This window comes from Apis mellifera, linkage group LG10 (genome assembly GCF_003254395.2).
Source record: "Apis mellifera strain DH4 linkage group LG10, Amel_HAv3.1, whole genome shotgun sequence".
NCBI lineage: Eukaryota > Metazoa > Arthropoda > Insecta > Hymenoptera > Apidae > Apis > Apis mellifera.
In genome coordinates, this window is record NC_037647.1 from 3968569 (window position 1) to 3994861 (window position 26293).

Consider the following 26293-nt stretch of genomic DNA (forward strand, 5'->3'; position numbering starts at 1 on the left):
TTATGAAAAAAGAAAAGAGATAAAATATGCAAAATTAAAAACACATATAGTATTCTCTATTTGATTAAAAGAAGACACTATATAATATGGAATGATATGAAATTGAAGTAATATGGAAAGATAGCTTCTTGCAAGATAAAAGCTAAACGCAACGCAAAAGAGCCTTCTTTATTTCAAGACTACTTATCTTGAATCTGTATAAAAATCAATATAAGATTGAATTCATAATTATTTTACTTTTTCTAATACTTTGAAAACAATTTAACCACGATGGAAAATTTCTCCAAGCTATAAACTTTAAATTAGCTCCAATTCATTAAAAAAATTAATAAATATTCCTCGAATATATTAAGAAAAAAATAACTGCATGCATTGTTCTCAACTGTGAAATTTTAAACAAATAAAACCTATCAAAAAAACTGATTTAATATTCTACGAATCTCACCAAAAGAAAAAAATCTCACTATTCTCTAAAGTTATTTCCATACAAAAAAAAAATATATAATAATTGATTAATTACAGTTATGAATAAATAAACGAACACTGTACAAAATTTGTTATATCCAAGCTCAAAAATTCAGAAAAATATTAATTTTAACTAACAATTTAATCTTCAAAATTTTTATAATAAAATTGAATAGACATTGTATTGTAAATTTTTATAATCCAAATAAAACGATATTTTCTTCATATTCTTTTGTGTCGTGCAAAATATATAAATATCCGACACGTCCCTTTTTGAATTAAATTGTCAAACATCTATTTTACCGTCGAATAGAAAATTCGCGTTGGTGTATCGGCAAGACAAGAATTTTTAAACCCCTCATACAAAATTCATACAAAAACGTTAGATGCACGCGCGTTAAATTTCCCGCAAAACGTCACCTCTATAGTTCAAAGGGTATAGAAAGCGAGAAAAATAGTGGAGGAAAATTTCCACGTTTGAAAATTGTATCACTATCGAAATCGATAGTTTCGAGTTTAATCGAACAGGTATATACCAGATGATATCGCGTTTCCTGGCCGCGGTATCAATGTTCTTGCTGGTAAAAGCATCTCGTGTTCTCTCTGACTAATTGAATCCATCGTGTTTCCCCCGATAAAACATATACTTAAACGCCTGTTCCGTATCGCGAGACACGGACATAGGATCCTGTATTTGAAAAGAGAATGAACGAGAAAGAATAAATTCGAAGAAGTGAAATGGGATGAAAATTTATCGGGCTCCTTTTTTTAAATATAATGCATCTATAAGTTTGAAATTTAAGAATGGGAAAAAAAATTGGATTGGTAGAAGACTTTTACTATGATTATATGTAATATATTAACAATTATGGCGTAAAAATTTTGTAAAATCGTTTTTAAATATATTACAAATTTTTATCTTTGTAAAGAAGAAATTTACTGGATATAGAAGAAATATCATTTATTATTCTCTTTGTAAAAGGAAAATGAAGAATCCCTGAAATCTTCTCTAAATATATCTGGTTAATTATCAAAGATAGATCCAATATTCATCAATTTTCTTTTCTCTAAAAGAATTATTACATGATACATTGTAAAGGTCTTCTTCCTTTGTTAAAAATTTTTACTTTTTTTCTATTTGTATAAAAGAAATATCTGTTTATGTAATTTCATTTTAATACTGTAAAATCTTAAGTAATAATTTCTATTTTATCCTAAAATTTCTTCCAAATATCTTCGCATATATCGTATCAATTTGTTGGCTATATTTTATTACAAATCGATTATACAATTTCTAATACAAAACATTTGTTCCACGTGACATGATCGAATTATTAGCGCGACATGGAACAACTTGTTTCGAGAGTGCTTAATTAGGCGGCAATGTTAATTCAACTAATTGGAGTTAATTGATACCAAGACATGTTCGTCGATTAACTCTGTTAATTTAGGGTCATCTGTTTCAATGGTAGAATATACAGTATATATTGTTCAATATTTATCAAATCTTGGAATTAAGTATTGTTCTATTCGTTCTTGAAAAAAGGGAGGCATTTAAGAAATAAGAAATAATGTATAATAATTTTTTTTTTATTATAAATATAAAGATACAAAAATTCTTTACTCTGGAATTTTAACCTACAATTGAAAATCGGCTATGAAAATTAATAAGCACCGACGAAAACTAAATTATTCCATAACACCGAGAGTTTACGAAATCTTCCTTTCCTTTATGAAATCATATTTTATAGAAAATTTTCCTCGTCGCGCAAAGAAATCAAATTTTTTAATTAAAAATCTCAAATGTTGATTAAAATATTCTCACACAAACTATAAAGTAACCGGCATTTAAAGACTTAATGGTATCATCAAAGAGATTTATATTCAGAAGGGTTGCAAGGTCGATCATTCGATCCAGAGATAATTAAACGCTTCATCTTGATGCAGATTAAAGCGTTCACCCAGCTCGATCGTTTAGAAGGAAATCTTCCCCGACTATGTAAATTCGTATCCTCATACAAGTCTCTGGTCTTATTTGCCTCTATTAACATGCCTCGAAAAAGAAGGTATTAATAAATAATTTCTTTCAATGGGGTCGTTTATCATCGAACAGATTTTGCGAGAAATTATAAGACTTGCGAGAAGAAGAGTGAAAATTAAATCTCGATGAAAAATTTAATACCGGTTGATACGAGAAATACTCTTATTTTATCTTATAACGAGCAAAAAATGATTAAATTATCTAGGAGGCGGATATCGAAATGAAAGTCTGAAGAAGCAAGATTAAATTAAGACGATAAAAAAAATTATCCGTGACTCGATCAAAAAATATCTTAATCTTCATCGGATGCTGAATCCTTATTATGTTAATTTTTTTAACATGTTTATTTGAAATTTAACATGATGATAATAAGGTAAAGAAAAATAAAACGAGTTTTTTAACAGAAAATTTTGAATTGTTATTTGGATTATAAAAAAGATTCTATTTCTATAATCAAAGTGTTCTATAAATTTATTTTATAGAATTTTTAAAAGCATACAAACCATAATAACTGGTGTTTTAATTATAAATATTGGATATATCTTTGATTTTATTTTTGTAAGAAATTATACAAAGATAAAAGTTATATATAGAAGATAAAAGTTCCTTTCGACTATTGGATTCTAAGAATCGATCAGAAGAAAAGAAACAACAGGATAAAAGAGGATTTTCTCTCTAGCCTCTAGCGGAGAAGAGGAAATAAAAAGAATGAAGAATTTTATCTGTTACCTTTGGTTTTCTGTAACACTCTTCCACTTATTCGAAAATTCCAATACTAAACTAATACTTTCTTATCCATTGCATACAACATAATAATAATAATTGCTAATGATACTATTAATAATTTTTCTGAAAAAATAAATTTTTTCAGAATATAATTTTTTATAGAGAAATCTTCAACTGAAAAAAATAAATATAAGAACATTTTTTTCAATCATATTTCTTTTTTACTTGAAAAGATATAGCAACAGATTCATTCGACAAATTATTCATTAATAATTTATCAATTCGAAATAAATATTCAAATCTTTCAAAATATATAAAGATCATCTCAAACCAATCCTCTAAATTTAATTTCTCAAATCACATATCCTTCCTAATAATATATCCTTCTATCTCGAATGATATAATTTAACCATAATAACATATAATTAATCGAAATAATTTTCAAGGAGTGAATAAACAAAAATAGAGGGAAAAATGGCGAACAAAAATTGAAAAACGAGGGAAAAAAAAATGACTGCTTAATCTAACACGGTGTGTTACGATTATTCGATTTCAACGTGGCTTCTCTCTTTCTTTCTTTCTTTTTTTTTCGATACTTTAACCATTAATTAACAACATCATGGGAGATCGTTAAGTGAATTATTGGCAGAAATGCGATTTAACGACGACAGTATCGGGTTTTGAAGTGAAATTAACGATTGGCCAATGAGCGGAAGATAATTCGCAACGACGTGTCGACGATGAAACCATGAAAAGAACTTTTTTCTTTTTTTTTTTTTCCAAGGAAAATTTCTTTCATCCCAATTCTGATATTTAATCGCTTTTTTAACGAATGATTAAAGGAAAGGAAATACTTGGGGATAATTCCAATAATTCTCGGTCATCGATTAAAAATATATTTCACAGAAATACTTCATCTACTTTTATCATTTTAAATGAGCGAAGAAGATTTAGACACGTAGGTGGAAATCGTGCATTACATGACGTATTAATTAAAACGAGCTTTACTTTGAGCTTTATCCATCGAGTTCTTTATCCATCTATCATTAACGATAATAATAACGCTTGTGGATGTTTGCGCGATTTGTTTCAATCGTTTGTTCATAAAATTAATTAGCAACGTGTTATTCCTCGAATGGAATGGTTGAAATTTCATATGTTTTTTTTTTTTTATCATAAACGATAAATTGCAAATCTCTTTATACCTGTTTTTCTTTAGAAAATACTAAGAGTGAATATACCACATTTGTGTGCAGAAAGCCACAAAATCGATAAAATAAATGTGATTTGATAAAATGGGATGGAATAAGTTGGACTCGATTTTCACCTATGACTGGAGGGTTGAGAATAGAAACTGAGAAAGCGACAAGATTTTCCAGAGGTTTACTAGACTCCCACATGTGCACTTTTGGCTTCAAGATGTCTGGTAACGTTCCATTTAAAAGATCTTATAAATGTTTTATGACGAAAGATATTTTAAAGAAATTCATTTTCTAGAGCACTGTATCTTTTTAAAATTAGAACTTGTAAAATTAATCAATTTTATTTTTAGAATGAAATAATAACAATAACAATTAATAATAATGACAAACAAATTATTTTTATATTTAGCAAAATTGCAAATCTTTGAGATATTTTTTTGAAATAACGATCCCTTTCCTCTTGTAAAACTACTGTAAAATTATATACCACCCACAAAAGATTAAAAATACAAATCCCCAATTGTGCACCGCGTCCTACGCAACAAACTAAACAATAGAATGAACGAATGAAAAACAAATCCAAAATAATTACAACTAATTCCAAGTCACTGAGGAACAATAGCCCATTATTTACCAAAAAAGCAAAAAAAAAAAAATCCACGAAAACAAAACAATATTTGAACAAATCACTGACCCGTAATCGGTATCAACGTGCACGAGAAGAAGAGATCTATTAATCTACTAATGGCAATTCCGCCTCGAAATTTTTCTAATTGCATCCTCGATAGAGATCGGCGGGGCGTGCAACGCCGAGCTCCTCCTCCACCTTTTCACTCCTCTTATTGCCGGACTTGAAACAGATGTTTGGCTGGCGAGAGAAAGTCGATCGATCGAATCTGGTTCCGCGCGGAAGGAGCCGCGGCAAAAGGAGATCCGGCGAATTACCATATATGCATTTCGAGGTCTCCAATCATGGAGAGCGTGATTACTCCGGAAGAAAAAAAGTTCCTTCCAGTGATTCGACCGCGAAATTGCTCGGATCGAGATCCTCAGCATGAGAGTTTTTGTGATGATTTACGTATGCGCGTGGGTAATGAACATATTCTACTTGATATATCATCCACTTCTCCGATATTTGTCGAACTTCGAATGAGAAAAATTTACTCGTTTCTAACTCGTTTTGTCTTCGCGAGATGAGAAATGAAATATTTTCCATGTCTTTTAACTTTTAAACCGTTCAAATTTTAGTCCCTCGATATTTTTTCGCGACATCATGTTTGTTTGAAATTTTTCAAATATTAATGGAATACACGAAACAGATTTATGGAAGATCTCAAGTTTTGAAATATTATCCTTTGGATCTGTTAATATCGTAAGTATATAAGAGGAAAAAAATAATTAAGTTAATTAAGAAATTTTTCATTTCAAGACAAGACAAATATATCGTCCCACACTTAATTTTTAAAATAGACATAACTCTCGATTTAATCTACAATTAGATCTTGGTATCTATTATTAAATTCTAAAAAAATAATAATAATAATAAACAAATAAAAGAAAAATCCAGGGAATTAAATAAATTAAATAAGTTCATCCATCCTAATCCGCTAATCCTCGAAAGCCACCTAAAGTAAATTCCACAATATCCAGTAATATCCCTTTGATACTCCCATAACATGGACCAAAATCGAACTAATAACCCCCAATTTCGTTGGTGTTCTCGACCAACTCTCAGCCACGAATATACAGAAGGGGGGAGGAGTGAGAAGCTTTCTATCCAGGACAAACTAAACTCAAGTTGGAGAGAGCAAAGTTAACGTGGCACGCGGGAGGTTATCGTAAACAGGAGGTCCCCTGCGCTCTTCCCGAGTGGATCTCCATTGTTCCACGTGAAAAGCGATCGGGAACACGGTTTGATTTTCGAGCATTCCACTGTTCCCTCGTTACCTCCATCGGTCACGTCATTTAATTCCGTTTCGATCGTGTTGAACAATTTATAAGAGGAGGAGGAGGAGGAGGAGGAGGAGGTCGATGCTCAGCCCGACTTTTTCACGCATTGTTCCGGGGGATGAGACGAGCAACTGGGTCAAAGTTTTTTTCGATCGATCGGCCGGTGTTTAAGTTGGACGCGTCGGCGAAAAGGGAAGAAAGGGAAGAGGAGAACCTGTTGGCTCTTCGTTGCATACCAAGGTATACAAAAAAGTTTGAATGAATTTGATGATAATTTTTTGATATCGAAAGGTTCTCCAGAAAATGAAAGTGGAAAATAAAGGCAATAGATTGATATTTATACAAAAATTTCCACGGTGAAAATTTGAAGATCTTTGCTTTTACGCAGGAGTAAGTATTTTTTTGTTTTTTAAATCAATTCAATCTCGTCTAATCTCGTTTATAGTTCTTATATTTAAATAATTTCCCCTAATAGAAATTACACCTAGTTTATATTTCAAAAAGCTGAACAATGCATATTACAAATATACGTAATGCGTTATGCAAATGATAATAATTTAAACAATATCCATTTTCAATGTCTCGATCAAACTATCAATTGAAAAGTTCGATAAACGATATGAAAATTCACATTTCCTGAAAACAAACTGATTTTTCATATCTTTTACAAAAATTAAAAAGAAAAAGAGATAGTATTAGTTATAATTATCCTGTCTATAATAAATAAGTTTGCGTGTAAAAAATTTTCTCAAATATCAAAATTTTTCAGAATCCTTTTATTGTTATATTATTTTTGATACATGAAATCGGCCAAAAGAGAGATTGCATCCACTTTGAAAAAGATAAAACTTATTTATTATAGCCAAAATAATGGAATAATTGTCACTATACACAGATATAATAGTATTTGTTTATCGTGGTTATATGTATAGATTTATAAAAAGAATGGCGTTTAGTGCTGTCAAGATAATACAACAACTCACAGTGTATGCAACACTTTGTCAAAAAGCAATTTGTATACACAAAAAGTTTGGATGGATACACATTCGAGGCTCGAATCGAGAAATATTTTTGTTTTAAAGTTAAATTGATTTCTGTTGATAGAAGTAACAGTGTTAACGATAGAATATTATTGGCTTGATATAAAACTATAAGCTCGAAATATTTTTGCAAACATTGACTTTAAATTTTGACAAATTTTGATAATTTGAAATCAAATTTATTTCATTGGATTTAATACTAATAAATTAAAAATAAAAACTATGACGAAAATAATTAATTTTTCGAGAATGACTCCTTGATTATACTATCATTTCTCTGAAATTTACTAAAAATTTACTAAAAATTTACTAAAAATCGTAAATACAAATGAAATTTGAACGTATCTATTGCAAGATGTTACTATTCTATGAGGAATATAACTCGATAATTGAATTAGTTGAACTAAATATTAAATTGTTTAAATAATGGCCTACATTATTAATTAATTTTATTTATCAATAATAAGTTACGAATGAAATATGCATTGTAAACATTTGCACTCGAAATTTTCATCACTAATTCATTAATATGTTTTACGAAGTTCCTAATAACAATCAATCTTCCATTAAATTTAATGTTATAGCATTTCAAATATTATCCGTGTGAAAACGTTAATGAAAATACTTCTCCTTTTCCAATCACGTTATAAAACTATATTAAAATTTATTCTTCAATAATAAAAATTTTTCTTGTCCTCTCAAAATCAGATCAGATTTTTTTCAATAATCTTTTTATAATCTCAATCTCCACTATTTTCACTCTCTATCCTCTCATTGTTCCTAGCTAATTTTGAAAATTATTAAAATCACTTAAATTTTCGTGGGACATAATAATTTCTTAAATGAAAACTTACACGAAACTTATACAAAATATATTACCAAATATAAAAATATTTTAAAATACTGACATATCATTTTTGATTCTCTGATTTATTTTTGATTTATGATTATTCCTATATTATCTACACTATATTATCAAACACTATATTGATAAACATAAAATCTATTTTACACATTTTACATTTAATTTTAACAAAATTCTTTGAACCATCGATTGCCAAATATTGAAGCTATCATTATCAGAATAAAATAATAAATATTTCTACGTCTAAAATCAAAAAAAAAATTTTATATAATACAGAAAATTATTCCTAACAATCCCTACTGATTTTTATCTTTATCTATATTTATTCTCAATACGATTATTATATTAATAATTATATTTGATACGAAAAGGCGTAAACAATTCTCGAGTCGAGCCACGAGTTGTCACGGGGTAAGTCTCGTGGAGGACGAGGGTTCGATATACGAGGCCGTGTTTGCATTGTGCGAGAGCAAACGAAGGATCAAACGACACCGTCGTCGTCTATAATCTCGTTTTGCTAACCGTATTTCCGGGATCGTTTAGAAACAGCTCGAGGGGCGGTTAACGAAACCGCGTTTCCCGATACTCTCGTTGCCAGAGGCTTGCCAACCTGTTATTATAATCGTGCAAATTCTCGCCAGATCGCTGAAAAATTTATTAAATTTTGGTATTAGGCTTCACACGCGCGGAAAAACACTTTTTCCGGAAAAGCACTTTCTCTCTCGTTCGTGATGAGTCGAGTTTGAAAAATTGGCGAAAAAAGAAGGGGATTAAATAGTGGAAATTAGCGAGAAAAGTAAATGGGGAAAGATTTTTCAACCCTTTCGAAGATTTACTGATGTGCTGTTATAGGGGTTGTTAAATTATTAAATTAGATTCGTGTGATTAAATGAGAAAATTAATATGGAAAATTTTGTTTATATCAGAAAACTAATTATTAATGGAAGAAATTTAGGGATGAAAAGAGATTTTATTGGACAAAAGTGAAATGATTCAAATACTCTAAAAGAAATTTAAAAAATTAGACTTAATTAATTTGAAGGATTCTTTAATTTTAATTTTCCAAAATTTGTATAAAAGACAAGAGATAAATGGTATATTAATTTATGTCTATCCTTGTGTTTCACATTTTGTCTCCTTTTTCATATGTTAATGAAATACACCCAAGAGCAAAGAAGATATTTCATAATATTACATTTTCATTAAAAATGATTGTAACAAATCAATTTTTTTATATCTCCTATTGTTTCTAGTATCTAAATACTTTTTCAACATAAATTTTTAAATAGAACTTTCGTTGAAGAGTGTCTCAAAGCATCCACCAAACTTTAATTTTCCAATATTCTGTAATTTTTTTCTCGTTTCATGAGATAAAAACGTTTAATAAATAAATATAATAGAAAGTTACAACATTGGCTATTGGGTGTTTATAAAAAGAGAAAGTGCTTTCATTAGTCGGTCACTCGAAATGATTTAATAATAACATATAAAGGATCGATAAAAAAACGTGGTCCCCTTCAATTTTCCCTACAATGATAATATGTAAAGGAAAAATAAATTTTCCACGTATAAATTAACGATATTATAACGCAATATTTTACACAATTTATTCGAAGAACACGATGAAAGATAAAATTATTATGATCATTTTGAAATTACCATTGATTACAATATTATAAAATATTCTACTTGTTACTCATTAACGTCTGAAAAATTCATAACAAATTTTTTCACACTTGAACCTATCCATCTAAAAATTTAAAAATATAATATTTTCAATTTCATCCTTCGATCATAATAATTAAATCACTCACTGTAATACAATTTTTTGTCAAAATAACTAAAACTAAAACTGCGTTTCTTCGACAAGGTGGAATGGAAACGTGAAAGAAAAAGCACGCACTTTAGTTCCAGTTTCACTTTCCGACCTCGAGTTCATCCTCAAAGGAATCGTAAATAAAATCCGATCGAGATCGTCCAAGTTTTCTACTGGATGGAGATTTGTTAAAGCGAGGATATACAAGAGGCAAAGGACAGAGCAGGCAGACAGAAAGGAATTAATCTTCATTCCGTGGCTCTGGTTTATCCACGCGGTGTGAATTCCGTTCCACGAGATCCTCCGCAAACGCACAGAGAACGTACAACTAAATGTAAAGAACCGCGTCACAGTATCTATCCTTAAACCTCTTTAAATAATTCAAGAACGTCGATCGGTAAATCTTCGTTTAAAAAAAAAAAAAAAGCTCCAGATGCAAGAATCCGATTCATTTTTTTAAAATTTCCAAACGATTTTTTCCGAAAATTTCTCAAGTGTTTGCAATAATTTTTATAAAGAGAGATCTTAGAATATTAACAAATTACATTACATATTTCCAAATTTGCAATTTTCAAATTTTTCTAATAAAATTTGTAAAAACCAAGGAAAAAAAAGGAAACTACACAATTCAAATAAATATTATTAAAAAATTATCTCTATATAAAATTCAAGAACCAAGGAAACTATACAATTATTATAAAAAATATAAAAATAAAAAATTCAGTCACGAACAAAAGAATCTTCCAATTACCAACGATTAAACAATTTCACCATATTCTTCAACTTGAAATCGTTAACTGCGTTACAAAAATTCACGATTCATATCTTCCACCATTTACGGAGTAACAATCGTCGTAAAAGTTACTTCGATCTTGCTTCAAACGAACAAAACAAGAGATAAACATAAAAATCAACGGGAGAAGGGAGGGGGAGAGGGATGAATCGGAATAAATAGGATCTCGTAACCCGGTGAATCCAGGTTTAAGGGTGGACGAAGAACGCGAGAAAAGAGGAGAGAGAGAGAGAAAATAAAAAAGAGAGAGAGAAAAAGAGTACGTGTGCGTGTATGCGATCGACCAATGTGTGAAGGAAATTTACTCACGATTGTGTTGCACGTTTCGGTGGTGCGGCAGGACTGTCGTCGAGGGTGGAAAAGCACGTCGGACCGGCCGTGAAAGAGGCTTCGCTCCTCTCTCGACGCGCATCGCGCAGACGTGCCTCTCCACCAACCCCCCTCAGCATTTACGTGTACACACGATAAACGGGAGTAGAAGGAAGATCGGTGGTGGTTTTCTCGGGGTTGTTACAGCGGGACAGAAGGGCCGAAACGGATGTCAAGGGATGGTATCGCGAATCGGGGTGACCTACACACGCTCTCGAGGGAGGGGGTGGTTTCGCGGAGATCCTGGAGATCGACTGCTATGTTTTTTTAATTATATTTAGATTAAATAGAAAGATTAAATAAATATCGTGATTATGATTTGAAATTTTATGGATATATATATATAAATTATGGTTGTGATTTAAACGATTTTAGAATTGAAAAGATTACTTTAAACAATTTTATTCGTCAATATACAATCATTTTATTTATTTATTTACCATTTTAGTTTAGGTAAATGTAAATAAAATGAGGATAGATAACAATTATATCGATATAGAAAATTAGAATTGAAAAGTAGTGAGAAAAGATTACTTTGAACAATTTTATTCGTCAATATACAATCATTTTATTTATTTATTTACCATTTTAGTTTAGGTAAATATAAATAAAATGAGGATAGATAACAACTACATCGATATAGAAGATTAGAATTGAAAAGTAATAAGAAAAGATTACTTTGAACAATTTTATTCGTCAATATATAATCATTTTATTTATTTATTCAAATTTACCATTTTAATTTAGATAAATATAAATAAAATGAGAACAGATAATAACTATATCGATATAGAAGATTAGAATTGAAAAAAATAGTGAGAAAAGATTACTTTGAACAATTTTATTCGTCAATATATAATCATTTTATTTATTCATTTATTTATTCAAATTTACCATTTTAGTTTAGGTAAATATAAATAAAATGAGGATAGATAACACCTACGTCGATATAACGCTTTCCCTAGCTGCAGTTGAAATTTAACTTTAAATAAACTCCCGTTATATTCCCGTGAAACGTAAAATAACATTGCACGACATACATAAGATGACGCGTAACATCTTGCACGAAGAGAAATGGAAAGAACGTTTCCGTAGATTTTTACGCTTACCCGTTTCCGCGGATATTCGAGAAAGAAATCGTAGTGAAATTCATACGACCGTGAAGAATCGGGACGCGACTTTTTTTAGAACGCTTTCCCTTCAAGAATACCTTCGAGCGGCTGTTGAAAAATATGAATTGGAGAAAGGGACATTCATTACCCGGGAACAATTTTCACGAACTCGAGGTGTTTCGCATTGAGTCTTCTTTATCTCTTCAGGATTGTTTTCAGGATTGAATTTCTTTGCAAATATAATATGTTAACGGAAGATATCGATGCATGATTATGCTTTATAATACTATTTACTTGATAAATAAATTGTATAATTTATTAAGTAAAATGAAATATGAAGAAATAGAGGAGCAATGCAACCCTCGAATCGACCAAATATAAATGATTATCAATTAAAAACGACACGTATGTTTTGTAATGAAAATCGACGAGGAAAAATTGATCTGTAATGAAATACGTGGCAACCTATTTCTTTTGTTTTCGACGAACGAAGGGGAAAGTTAGAAGAGAGTTCTAGAGAGAACTTTCGTGTTGAATGCGTTGATTCGTAAAGAGAAGAAAAATCAATGAACTTGTCAATTATTCAGAGGGTTAACAATAAAAAGAAACATACCACGGGATGTTTTCTCCTTTTGATTTCTCTACGAAATCAAGACACTGGGTTTTCCCTCTTATTCGTATTCCCCTCGACTTTATAGTCTCAACTAAAGGATTCATAAGACGCCAGATTTCTGGAAAAATTACTTCTCCATTTGACAAATATATTTAATTATACATATATTGAAGAAGAAGAAAAAAGAGACGGAAGAAAAAGGATGTGTATTTTCTAAAACAAATTAGCAATTATAAAAATATTTATTTTTTGTGAATTATCAAAATTAATAACTCGATACACTGTGCAAAGAATGAAAATTGCTTTAAAAATCTCTGTGATGCTCAACAGTTGTTTTTCTTCACTCTCTTTCTCTCTTTAAAAGTTAATTACTTTTTTTTTTTCTAAAATTAACTATCCTTTGTGAAATTTAATTATTTTTAACTGGAAAATATTTTATTATAATATGTAATTTATATGTATGATAATGATGTGTAGATGTATTCATTAAATACTATTATTATTTGTTTTATTTTTATTTTTCTTCTTTTTTTTTTGATAAAGTGAAATAAAAATAGTTCAAAATATTTTTGACAAAGAAAGAAATAAAGAAAGAAATTTCTAGCATAATTTAAATTTATAATTTTTTACAAATCTCTCTTATTTTTATTTTGATATTTTATATTATTTTATATTAAAATTCATGTGAAAAATTAAAAATCTAAAATAAACCTAATTTTGTTGTATAATATGTAAATGAGGTTTATAATTCTTTTGATAAAATATTCCAATTTTTCTTGAAAAGCAATATAGTGTGTACAATCTTTTTCTGTATAAAATGTAAAAGAAAATTAAAAAAAAATTTGATGCGACATGAAAAAATTAGTATAAAGATTGAAAGAATCTTAAAACAGAGAAGATATTAATAGATATTCAAATGAGGAATAATTACGCGTATGTATCGATGGATACGTTCAGAATGATGAAGATTGCACATGATTGTACATTCGAATGGTTTATCACGTGTAAATTTCACTTCCCTAATCGAAAAAAAACTTTCTATTCCTGTACGTGATAGAAGTCCATTAGAAAGATAAGATTAAAAGTTCCAATGAAATTTTTATCAAAAAATGCATTTACTCGTAGAATCTCTTTGAAACTACCATTCTTTGTCATTTCATATCTGATATATTGTAACGCAAACATATAACACAATAAATTCAAAGATAATTTTGTTGAAATTTCATCATTTATGAAAATTCCTACACTATTCACTTTGAAAATGAAACATCAATATATTTCAAAGATGTAAAAATTTTTACATTTATTTTTAAACGTAAAAATATATACTTTTCATTCAAATTAATACTTTAATATATTACGTTAATATTTCACGTTACACTTTATGTATATTACAATAATACATTATTTTTTAAAATTCAATTTAGAAAAATATTTAATTCAAAAAGTAAAATATCGATGTTTCCTCTCGAAAAGTAAAATTTTATCCGAATAAAAATTTTAATATTTATTTTAAAAATACTCAGAAAAAAAAAACATAAAAGACACTAACCAAATTCCATTTATAAAAACGTCGACATTTGTTTTTTTTTTTTTTTTTTTAAACAAAAATATTTTTATCCAAATCTCGCTAAATATTTCATACCTTTAATTAATTAAATTAATTTTTTAAAACACACGCTCTCGCGTTTTCATTAACTCCTATTACATTCTTTTTCCTTCTTCGTGTGTTCGTTTCATGCTTCAAATTTATCCACGGTACAAAATTCGCTGGCATTTTTCGAGCCAATTTCCAAGAGTAAAAAGTTCGATTCAAGAATAAATAATCCTTCCGTACAAAGAGAGCCAGACCCTTTCAGGATTCTATCTTTTTCTTCATAATTCCGTGCATCAAAGATAGAGGAGGGAAAAATTCTGGCGAAATAAGTTTCGAGTACTTTTTCATACAAGTTTAATTTAACTGCACTCGCGATATTCTCCATCTCCGCCAAAGTATTTCTCCAAGTGCGCTATTTCTAACTGAAATTTAGAAGAACGATTGCAGAATACGTACGTACGCTCCCTTTCCCCTCCGTTTTCGAACGATAATCGAACGCGAAAGGTGAAATACCTCGAAGCAAATACCGTTTAGACATTTCGTACGATTTCGAGCGAAAATAAAACGAGTTTCTCTTGTTCCCTTTGAATCGCTATTTATATACGAATCGCAGAGTGCAGAGTGCAACTTAAAAAAAAAAATCGGCGTGCAACAAGAAACTCGAGTGTGACGAGTGTACATCGAATTTCACAAACGCTCATTTGTGAAATTTTAAAGGAGTATTGGATCGGAAGAACGATCGAAGAAAATTGTTTACGCGGAAATTAATGAATTATTTTAACGAAGGCGGATAAAAACAATGGTGTAAATTGCGTATACAACGCGTTGCCTCGAAGAATGTCAAAAGTGTGTAAATTTAATTTACGTTCAATCGAATATTTGTTCAAATTCGAACAATTTAACGGGAATAAACTTTTTAATGTTTTTCTTTTTTTGCTTTTTATAATCGAGGTATTTTAATATGCGAACTCGTGTTATTTATCACAGAATTTTAATATTGGAATAGATGTATGCTGTTCCATACGATTCCCAACTTTTTGAAAACTGGAGTATCGGATATTTCCATCCTCTGGTGGAATAAGGAAATTAAAATGAGAAGTTTATTTATTATGGTGACAAACTTTTAAGTAAACAGAAATGAGCAATCGCAACGAATCTACAGCGATGTTCTATCTTACGAAGGGAAAAATATGTATATCCTTACACGTATCGTATCTCAAACTGTCTATAAATCAATAAAGTATAATATTAAGGAAACAGAAAGGAAAAAAAATTAATAACTAAGAAATAAATTCTTAGATATATCTTCTTCTTTCTATACGAACGATATGAATTTCTTTACGTAGATTGAAGCATTGCACGACACGTATTAAATGGATTATATATGTTAATTCATCGTAATCAACAATAGTTATTTTTCATCGAAACGGGTAATAAATTTCTATTATTCCGACCTTTTTTAATTACCATTCCCTTTTTAACATTCGAATAAACCTCATATAAGAAAAGTAGGACAATATCACAGCAACCCCTTAACAAAACAATCCCTTCGCGAAACGAAGCTATTATAGATTCATTATCTACGATATTTCGAACGAAATATTAAAAATGAATATATTTTCAATATAAAACGAGATCGAGATTTACATAAAAAAATGTTTAAAACACCAGAGACATTACTATAATCCATACTGCTGCTCAAATACAAGTGTTTATCACCGTGTTTAAAAGTGTAGAAAAGTGTCTTCACTCGATAAACATGCGATTCATTCTATCCTTTAATTAAAAAGTTTCGCACGAAACAACAGAGAGCGTCTTCGCAACGCTTTTGAATGTTTTATGTCGTGGGATACGCTCCATTACGAGGGTGGATGTTCCACCTGCGCCCAAAAGAAAGCAAATGCTAGTGGGGGTTTGTTCCCTCGTGGACAAACACGTGACGGATCCCGAAGAAGATTGATAACTCTAAAACGCGAAACAATTCTTTGCCTCGAGTCGTCATTTCTTTTGAATTATTTATAATATGTAAATAATCTCGTTGCGATCTTTCATATAAATTTTTCGAACGATTCCAAATGTTGAATTATTATTATTTTTCGGAAACAATCTGTTTCTGGAAGAGACAAATGTATCAATTGAAAATGCGAAGGAAAACGAGGAGGGGGATGAAATGTTTCTGGAAGAGACAAATGAACGAACGAAAAAAAATATTATTTCGTTTAAGATCGATAATGTTTACGATGTATCAATTGAAAATAAAAGAGAATAGGTAGAGGGGGATAAAATGCGAATGACTCGAGGTGGTTTGAAATCTTGATCTTGTTGTTAAAAAAAGAAAGAAAGAAAATGAGAAGATAAGTAAGTTAAAACGAGAGAAGTGGAAGTAACCCCGTCTAATTTAATGACGCTAAACTTTTAATTATTGGAAAAGAATTAAAAAAAAAAAAAGGAAAGAATAAATTCTTTCTTAGTTGAAAAAATAAATATATACGCGTTTTTCTCTCAGAAATTTCCCTTCAGAATGTTGTTTTTAAACATTTTAAAAATAGTTTCTGAATAATTAATAATCTTGTCCTGATATTTCATTTTCTAAATAAATATCATGCCACGTACATCTGTGTAATTTCACTTACAACAATTTTCTACTTTAAGCGATGAGATGAAATGCAGAATGTTGTATATACACGAAAAAAAGAAATGAAAAAGTATGATTTTACATCATGACGATGCACAGCCCCGTGTTACAAAAGTTATGAAACAAGCAATTTTTAATTTTCGTCGCAAACTCTGTCGTATTCCTTATTCCATCTTAATTTTTACTTGTACCATCACACGCGTTGATACAAAATGATCAAAATCGTGAAAATAAATCAACCAAAAAAAAAAAAAAATACGAAAAATATATGAAAAAAAACATATTTCTTCGAGTAAACATATATATATTTTTTTAATTTTCTATCCTGAAAATATTTTCCAATATTGCCTAACTCGCGCGCGATATTAATATTTATTACAGGCCAGATTTCAAATAAAATATAAACGAAGAATATAAACTATAATTTTCCCTAATCTCGATAAATTCATCCCCACGAAACCTTGAAAAAAAAAAAAAAAGAAAAACAACGACGAAACCAGGGTGAACGCAGAGTGAAAATCAGCAACCCTCTGCGTCAGCCATCCTGTCACGGACAAATCGAGGGTAACAGATTACTACTCCCTGCTCCGCGATCATCAACGTTGTAACGTTGTGTTACCCACCACGCGATGCGAGGGTGTCCGAGAGAAAGAGAAAGGGAGAAGAGAACAAAGCGGACAACAAAGAGACACACAGAGAGGAGAGGAGAGAAGCGAGAGACATACACACACTCGGGCCTCGAGTAACGATTACTCCAACCAAGCTCATGGGGGATTTTAATAAGGAAACGAGAGCTTATTCATATACCCTGATGGCGCAGGCGCCAGAAAGCCACCTGTAGCCCCCAGCTTCCCAATCAATACATCACAGACGCGTATCGTGCAGCTTTCCAGGTATAGTAATACGTGTGTGTATATATATATATATATATACATAAAGCATACACGATCCTTCCTGCAAAGCTAGAAATCGCCTGTTGCTGTATTGTGCCCCAAATTCCACCCACCTTTCGATCGAGCCATCCAACCCTCCCCATTCCGTCGATCGCGTCCGTTCCCGATCTATCGAGCAGAACCGGATGGTCCAATACCCGGATCCCGTGATCCACGTACCGAGAAATCAATGTAGGTCGCCGTTTAGGATTCGTATCGAATATTACGAGGGTTGTTGGCAGAGGCACGTACGTGTGTACTCTCTGTGCGCGAAACTCTGTGTTGCGACGTTATTCACGTTTAAAATCTCCCTTTTCCGCGCTCAAGAATAAACGATTGTTCTTTGCTCGATGGTATTTAATCGGTATTGTGCCGATGGTGGAGGGAGGAAGAAGGGGGAGGGTGGAGATGGAAATAATACGTGCAACGTATTAATCGTTGGATTTTCAGAGTATCGGAATCTGGGGAGGGGGGATGACAGTGTTATTAGACAGTGAATCGACCCCATTTCCAGGGACACGGTGAATGATACTGGGACGTGTTTTATTGGCGAATTAATTTGGATTTATATTTTTCGATAAAAAGATGATTGATATGGTAATGGAAGTTGATAAATGGAATCGTGGAATTGGATATTTGGCGGTTCGACGGGGGAACGGGTGAAAATAAATCTATGTTTGCGTTTCTGCGCGGAAGAAGCGTGAAGCTATTCGATGCCAATCAACTATTTTTCGCGTTAAAGAGGGAGGGGGAGGTATTTTTGTATGAATTGTTGAAAAAGGAGAAGAAATTTGTTCAATTGGTAAAATATTTGATATTTGAAAGATTCAATGGTTTCAAAGTGATATTAAGCGTCATTTTTTTTTTTAAAGAGAGAGGAAGATATCTAAAAATAATTAGAATTCTTATTAAATTTATTTCTAATTAATAATAACTTAATGGACAAATATGGATTATTTTCCTTTTAGAATCTATCAGAATCTTGAAATTTGTCTATCATTTTTAGAAATTAAAAAGATCTTTCTATCAAAGCAAGAATTCCTAATTCGATAAAATTTCGGCTGTACAAAGCTTCTACGAGGACGCAAATGAAAAACTAATTAAAATTGATATTAAAGTGAGATTGCATTTTAATAGATTTAACGCAATTTTCGATAATTGCGAAGTTAGATCATTACTTAGTATTTAGAAAGAGCGATGTTTGATATTTGATGAGAGAATAAGAATAGACAAAACGTGTTGTTAATTTATTTCAATTGCCTCCTCGCAATTTTCTCACAATTATATACGATATATTATCCTGACTGATAAAATAAAAATTAAAATTAAAATACCCAAAAATTAATAAATTTATCATTGAACAGTTAGAATGAAACGAAAAATTTTATGTAAAAACCCGATCAATTGCTGCAATGTTACACGGGGGGAAATCGTGAAAATTCTAAAATAAATGCTGAAACCATAAATTATTGAGAGATTCGTAAGAGGATTGCGTTACACGCATTTATCGTACGCGAAACAGTTTAATGGAAACATTACTTGACTTCGTGTAACGTGAAACATAAATATACATAGAAGTTACATCCGATATAATCGAACAATACTTGTCATAATTGTGCACGAGTTTTGAAATCAATGATTTTAAACGCGTTAAAAACGTGTTATGGATACGTTTCCATAATATATACGAGGCAGAATTTATCAGATTTTCACCGCATAAAGCTGTTTTAAATAATATGATGATTTATAGATATCTGAAGAACAAATTGAAAAATAAAACGAGGGAGGAATAAGTGAATACCGTATCAATAGATTAATCGAATAAAACTTGAAATTGTCGCGAAAAAATTATACTTAGCTTGACATTATTCACGAATAACGAATTTCTATCTATTAATTTTCAAGAACTAATAATTCATAATTTACATCGCGTATTTTATCTTTAAAAAATCACAAAATGTTTAAATAAATCTTTAAATATCATTTCCTTTAAAAAAAGAAAAATTATTATATCTTATTCATTAAAATACATATTTTCTATTTCATACTTTGTTATTATAAACAAGAACGAAAGAAAATTCTATTTGAAGAAAAATGGAAAGAAAAAAATTACCCCTTACCCTTTCAATTTTGATTCGACTCTCCCTGTATCCAGGATTTTAAAGCGTTCCAATATCGGTCCATTGCGGAATTGTTTGCTTACGTATAAGGTAAACGTTTCGTGAAAGAGAACTTTGAACGACTCTTAAAACGCCTCGCGAAGGGATAAAGTCAATTCGATCTACCCCCGTAATACAAAGGCCAGAAAATTATCCGCAAGATCGCTTTTTTTTCACAGCTCCCCTATCAAAATTCTCCCCCATCGTTTTTGTTGATCTCAGTTTCGTGCAGATCGAAATGTGCTCATAATGGAAAATACGACAACGATCAACGATCACGTATCGATAATATCTTCTGAGAAAAGCTAAAAAATAATCCACGGTTATTTATTATTGCACCGTTTGAAGATTCTTTTTAAAAAGTTCATTGATTTCCAAAAAAGTACTCAGAGATAAAATATTCCTTTTTTCCATTAATTTATCCTAATGAACAATTGATTCGAAGTTATTATTTTTTTTACTCGATATATTTTTGTAAATATTTAAATATTTTTTCCTAATTTTCTATTTTTCTCCATGTTTTTCTGAACATCGATGTAACTATGTACACGTGGAATTTTAAATAGATATTCAAAAAAATCTATCTTCTAAATTAATCCTTTGATAATGTTATGAAAATGCTTTTTTTTAACATATTCCGTCTGAAAAATTTTAATCGATCTTTCGTTTGATATAATTCTAAAAAAAAGGATACAAGCTACGTTTTATTAAAAAAAAAAAAAAAAAAAAGAAAGAAAGAAATTTACACTCCTTCGACTCGTGGATATCTCGATACATCAAATAACTGTGTGTGAAGTGAATTCGCACGATTTAAGATGTTATTTCGTTTAAATTAAACGAGTTAAAAGGTTAAAGCTACCCTTATAGACGAGTTTTTCGAAGAATCGGGTAATGTCACATGGTTGGAATCGATTGACGATTTATTACGGTCATTTCTCACTTAGGAGTGAAAGTTTCTATTGGCTGGTTGGCTCGATAAATGAGTGATATATGGAACGAGATTAATGGAGTTTCGAGATTTTTCTTGTGCGGTTGAAATGGGCTAAATTTTAAATTACAAGAGGATAAACACGCCTTTTGTTTGTGCACGTGCGGGATATTTGTTTAATAATATTTATTTGCAATAATAATGTCACGATATATCGTAAATTCTCTTTTCTCTTTTGGATAACAGCCAATTAATCCGTCGATATATCCGTACGAAATTCGTTTATAAATTAAATAAAATATATACGCGACTATTATTCACATTTACGAAATTTAAATACAATGACGAGTGTGCACGTAAACATAGTAACAAATATTACATATATACACAACTAAATAATATAAATTTGTTGAATACTGGCACGTGAAATCAATAATTTCCATTCGTTATGTTGATTTCAATTCACTTCTTTTTGGCAAAATTTCACATCTATCATAAATTTTGATAAATTATCGTAAATTTTGATTTTTATTTTAGCAAACTTGTTTGACCAATAATTTCTTGTTGGTTTTTTTCTAAAACGCGATTGAAATTATTGTTTGAAATACTATACCGAGATAAATTTGTGAAATACAAATGACCTGTTCTCGTGAAATATTTTGTTCAAACGTTTTGCTGCAAGTTTTTTATTACTTTTTTCAAAAAAACAATGCCTCTACTAGCCTCTAAAATCCTAAAGAAAAAATGCTAAAAGATATAATAAAAGTGGCGTCCAATATGATCCTTTTTTCCAACTCACCCCGTATACGCGGTGTAATGTAAATCGATGGTCGACCACTATATACAGGCCACGAAAAAATAAGATAAAAAGCCACGGGATTCGATAATGCTGCAAATACGCAAATTTGTTACGAATGCTTCAGGCATTCGCCAGACAATGGCGCTCCAAACGAGAAAACTCGTAAATATACGGGAGCGGCATAAAAATGTAATAAATCGTTCCATTACGATCTAATGATATACATATATCTGACGCTAATTACAGGCTTCAATATTAAACAAAAAATTCCGTTCGATCATCTTGTATAATCTTGCTGTATTAAAAATGAATATTTAAACGAAGGCACGACGAGGAAGGGGAAAAAATGAGAAAAAAAAAGGATAGCTTCCATCGAATTTGTTAATTGTTACGTAATCTAACTAAAAAAAAAAAAATTCTGTTCATTTTTATCATTTTTTTGAAAATATAACTTTTGTTTGAAAAATAATATAACGAGAGGAAACATGATTATAAATTTTTATATTAGAAGATATATTTTATTCAAATTATTTTATCATTTTTTACAATTTGGGAGTGTTCTAAATGAATTTTTAATAGCAATAATAGGAAAGAAAAACGAGAAAAATAAGAAGAAAAAAAAGAAGGTAATTTTTGTCGACTATTCATTCATTACCCTATATGAGATCCGCACTCTTTGGCATCCTTTGCGTTATTAATAGAACCGCATTATGCGTTCCATAATTAAAGTAGAACGTAAACATTGATAGCGACACGTCGTCAACGAGGATGATGGTGACAATACCTATAAAATTTTCAGAGGCTAGTTCATCATCTGCGCAAATACGAATGGACGAAACGAGAGAACGAAAAGGAACTTTTAATCTTTTAAGTTGATGAAAACGAATCGAATATTGGAATTCGAGGAAAATCGAATTTTTAGAGAATTTCAGTTTTTCAATCGAATACTTTTATTGATATATAAAATATCAATAAATACAATATGGAAACATATTGTAATATATTTTAGAAATTTTAATGAAAAATAATCTCAATGTAAATTGAAATTATTTTAAATAGAAAAAAAAGATTTTTAATTGAAATTCTAATAGTTGAAATTGTTGTTTTATTCGAATATTAAACTTTTTTATCAAAAAAAAAATTACTTTTGAAACAAATTAACCACAGAATCATTCAACATGTTGTTTCGGAAACGCGTATCGCAATGAGTAAAAAATTACTGTTCTTTTTTAATGAAAAATTTAATGGTTCTTTATAGAATTCTAATGAGCTTCTCGACCTATTTCCAAGTACATATTCTGCCTACACAGTTTCTCTTCAATTCATCATAATGCTCGATATACATGCTCTTTATATAATAGATTAGAACGAAAGAATTTATAAAATATGATTACGTGAAGATTAATGTTGAAAAAATTTACAATTTATATTTTTCTTTTATACTTTCATCATGAAAGCATAAAAGATTGATTAAAAAATCTTATTATTCGAATTATTTATAATTTTTCAATTATTCTTTAACTCAATTTCTATGATAGTTTTCTATTCACGTATTTTTACATACAATGTCAAAAAATAACCTACAATTATCTCAATTTATATTGAGATTATTTATTAATTATAAAGAACTTAAAATCAATATTATCGAAGTAAAATATAATTTTCATGTATACTACTAACACGTAAATAACACGTTAACTATATATTGAATATTAATTTTGAAAATTTTTTAATAAAAATCTATTGTGTTGAAAATTTATTATATAAATTTTACTTGACAGAAGTAATTAAATGCAAATTAAAAAATATCACATTATGAGAAAAACTATATTAACAAGGAGACCATATAAAAAGTATAAAAATTTAATTTCCTCTTGCACAAGAGGTGTTTGATGCTTGCATTTGAATACAACATTCACAGGTGTGACTCATGAATCAAATATTCCTGCCTTGTTCCATATTGTATAACATACATACATACATACGTCCCCCCATTTATCGTTGTAATTCATCTACGTCGTCGTAAACACAATTTTAATAAATGCAATAAACAAATATAATAAACGTGATGTTGTGGTAAATTAATAAATTAAATACCAATCTTTTAAAAGATATAAAATTATATTTTACATCGATATTATTAATTTTAAAATCTATATTCTTTTTATTAATATCATACGTCTATTATCTCAAATCTTTCCTTTTAAATATATTTATCATAGCATTTTAATTTTATAAAAATTATAAAAAAATAATCTTTCCTGAGATTTTTAAAATTTTAAATTGAAATTTCGCTATAACATTATCTATACGATATCATAAACGGAATAAAAACTCAGAAACTCAGAAAGAATGAAAATTAACTAATGACATACCATAAAAAAAAAAAAAAAAGAAAGAAAGAAAGAAAGAAAAACAATTCCATTTATAAAATTTGTTCCTACAATTTTTATTAGATCACCCTTGTATCTCTAAAAATATTTTTCTTTTTATTAGAACGAGGAAACCGTAATAATAGGGACGTAAATCGCGTGTTTATTCGATTTTGATTCTTCCCCTGTACCAAAACGTGCACGTGAAAGCAAATATTCACCATACCTTGATATACGACAAAATAGACGAAGATGGGAATATAGAATCGAACACCGCAATATCTGCTTTAGCTACCATTGAAAGTAGCGCGAACTTTTATGCTTTCAGATTCTAATATCGGTCACGGATGTTACTGCGGAAAAAGGTAAAATTAGAATGTGACGTTTGTCCTCTCGATAAAATTGATACATTTGATATATTAGCGCTGCTGAATGCTAAATTTTTACGAAACATTTCGGACGAATTTTCTTTTTGAAAGCTCTTTTATCGATATTTGTTTTATTGGATATTATTTTAAAAATTATTGGCACGGTTTTTTTTCAGAACATTAAATTTAAAGTAAATTCTTTATTTTTTATTCTTTCATTTATCCTTCTAACATGTAAATTTATTAATAATTATATTTCTTTGTTTGCAAATTTGGAAACTGTTTTATTTTTTTTGAAGATTGAATTAAGAATTGAAAATTGTTTTACATTCGGTAAATACGCATATGCAATATAATGAATTTGCATAATTCTTATCTTATTCTCATTTTTTCTCGGTTATAAAAAGAAATTCCTCGAAATTTGAAAAGCTTTTTATAATACAGTCTATACACGATTAAACGAAATTTAAAAATCGCATGTAATGCTTATTTGTTTATTTTAATATTTTTATTCTAAGAAATATCTCTTTAATTAATTAAATTTCAGGAAATGAAAGGAAAGGCTATATTATATGCGCAAATAAAAGAAAAATATCCAGGAACAAAATTTCAAAAGACGAAAAATAGTTTGCATTATTATTCTCCATTTCAATAAAAGATAAAAATGCTTCTTATGAAAGCTTGGGAAAAAATTCTGAAGAAGAATTAAAAATTCCCAAAATAAAGGATAAACTAAAAAATATCTAAACTTTCTAAAAGAAAAATATTAAAGTGCGTTATGTTTTCCATCAATTAAAACAAAAACAATATAGTAGAAAACAAAATGCATATTAAAAAATAATAAAAATATCTAAAAATATCTAAAAATATTGAAATTATAAATATCAAATGATATTTTCTAATTATATTTCTAAAACCACTCTCTAATGACACTCTCTCTCTCTCAAAAAAAAAAAAAGAAACAATATATTAACGAACAAAAGTTTATGTATTTGCAAAAAAAATTATAAAATTTCTAAAATGAAAAAATATCTAATAATATCTTTCCTTCCTTCCAAAAAGGAATTCTAAAAAATTCTCAAAATTAAAAATATCCGGTGCTTCTTCAACGAAAAATCAAAAAATTTCCGAAATACATGATATTCAATTATATCCTTTCATTCCCAACCAAATTTCGGAAACACGAAATCTAAATCTGTACCGTATTCTATATTCCTTATAATAGAAACAAAAAATACAATATATCACGAAACAAAGAATTTCCAAGATCAGAAGATAACAATTAAAAATTTAGAAATGATCAAATAATATCCTTATCTCTAATTAAACTTTTAAAGTATCATTTATATTCATTCCCCAACTAAAAAGCCACGCAACAATCGAACAAAAGCTCGTGCCAAAACAATATGGTATCAAAAAAGGCATACGGATCACTCGAACGATACACAGCCAAACGAAATCAAATGAGAATAAAACGACGAGAAAATCGACTAACTTGAAAAAGAGTGAAA

General features: G+C 29.5%; 1 protein-coding gene across 6 annotated transcripts in view; it reads right to left on the reverse strand.

Annotated features, from left to right (window-relative positions):
• LOC410006 overlaps positions 1-11362 on the reverse strand; it is a 142316-nt gene extending 130954 nt beyond the window's left edge. For 3 of the 6 annotated variants that reach the window (XM_026443494.1, XM_026443493.1, XM_006560820.3), the window contains exon 1: positions 11208-11325. In XM_026443494.1, the coding sequence (XP_026299279.1) occupies positions 11208-11310 (103 nt within the window). In that variant the 5' untranslated portion in view covers positions 11311-11325. Of the gene's footprint in view, positions 1-8811; positions 8935-11207 lie in introns of those variants that run through there. The other 3 variants (XM_006560821.3, XM_026443495.1, XM_006560823.3) reach the window with 3 other exon arrangements.
• Positions 11363-26293: the final 14931 nt, after the last annotated feature.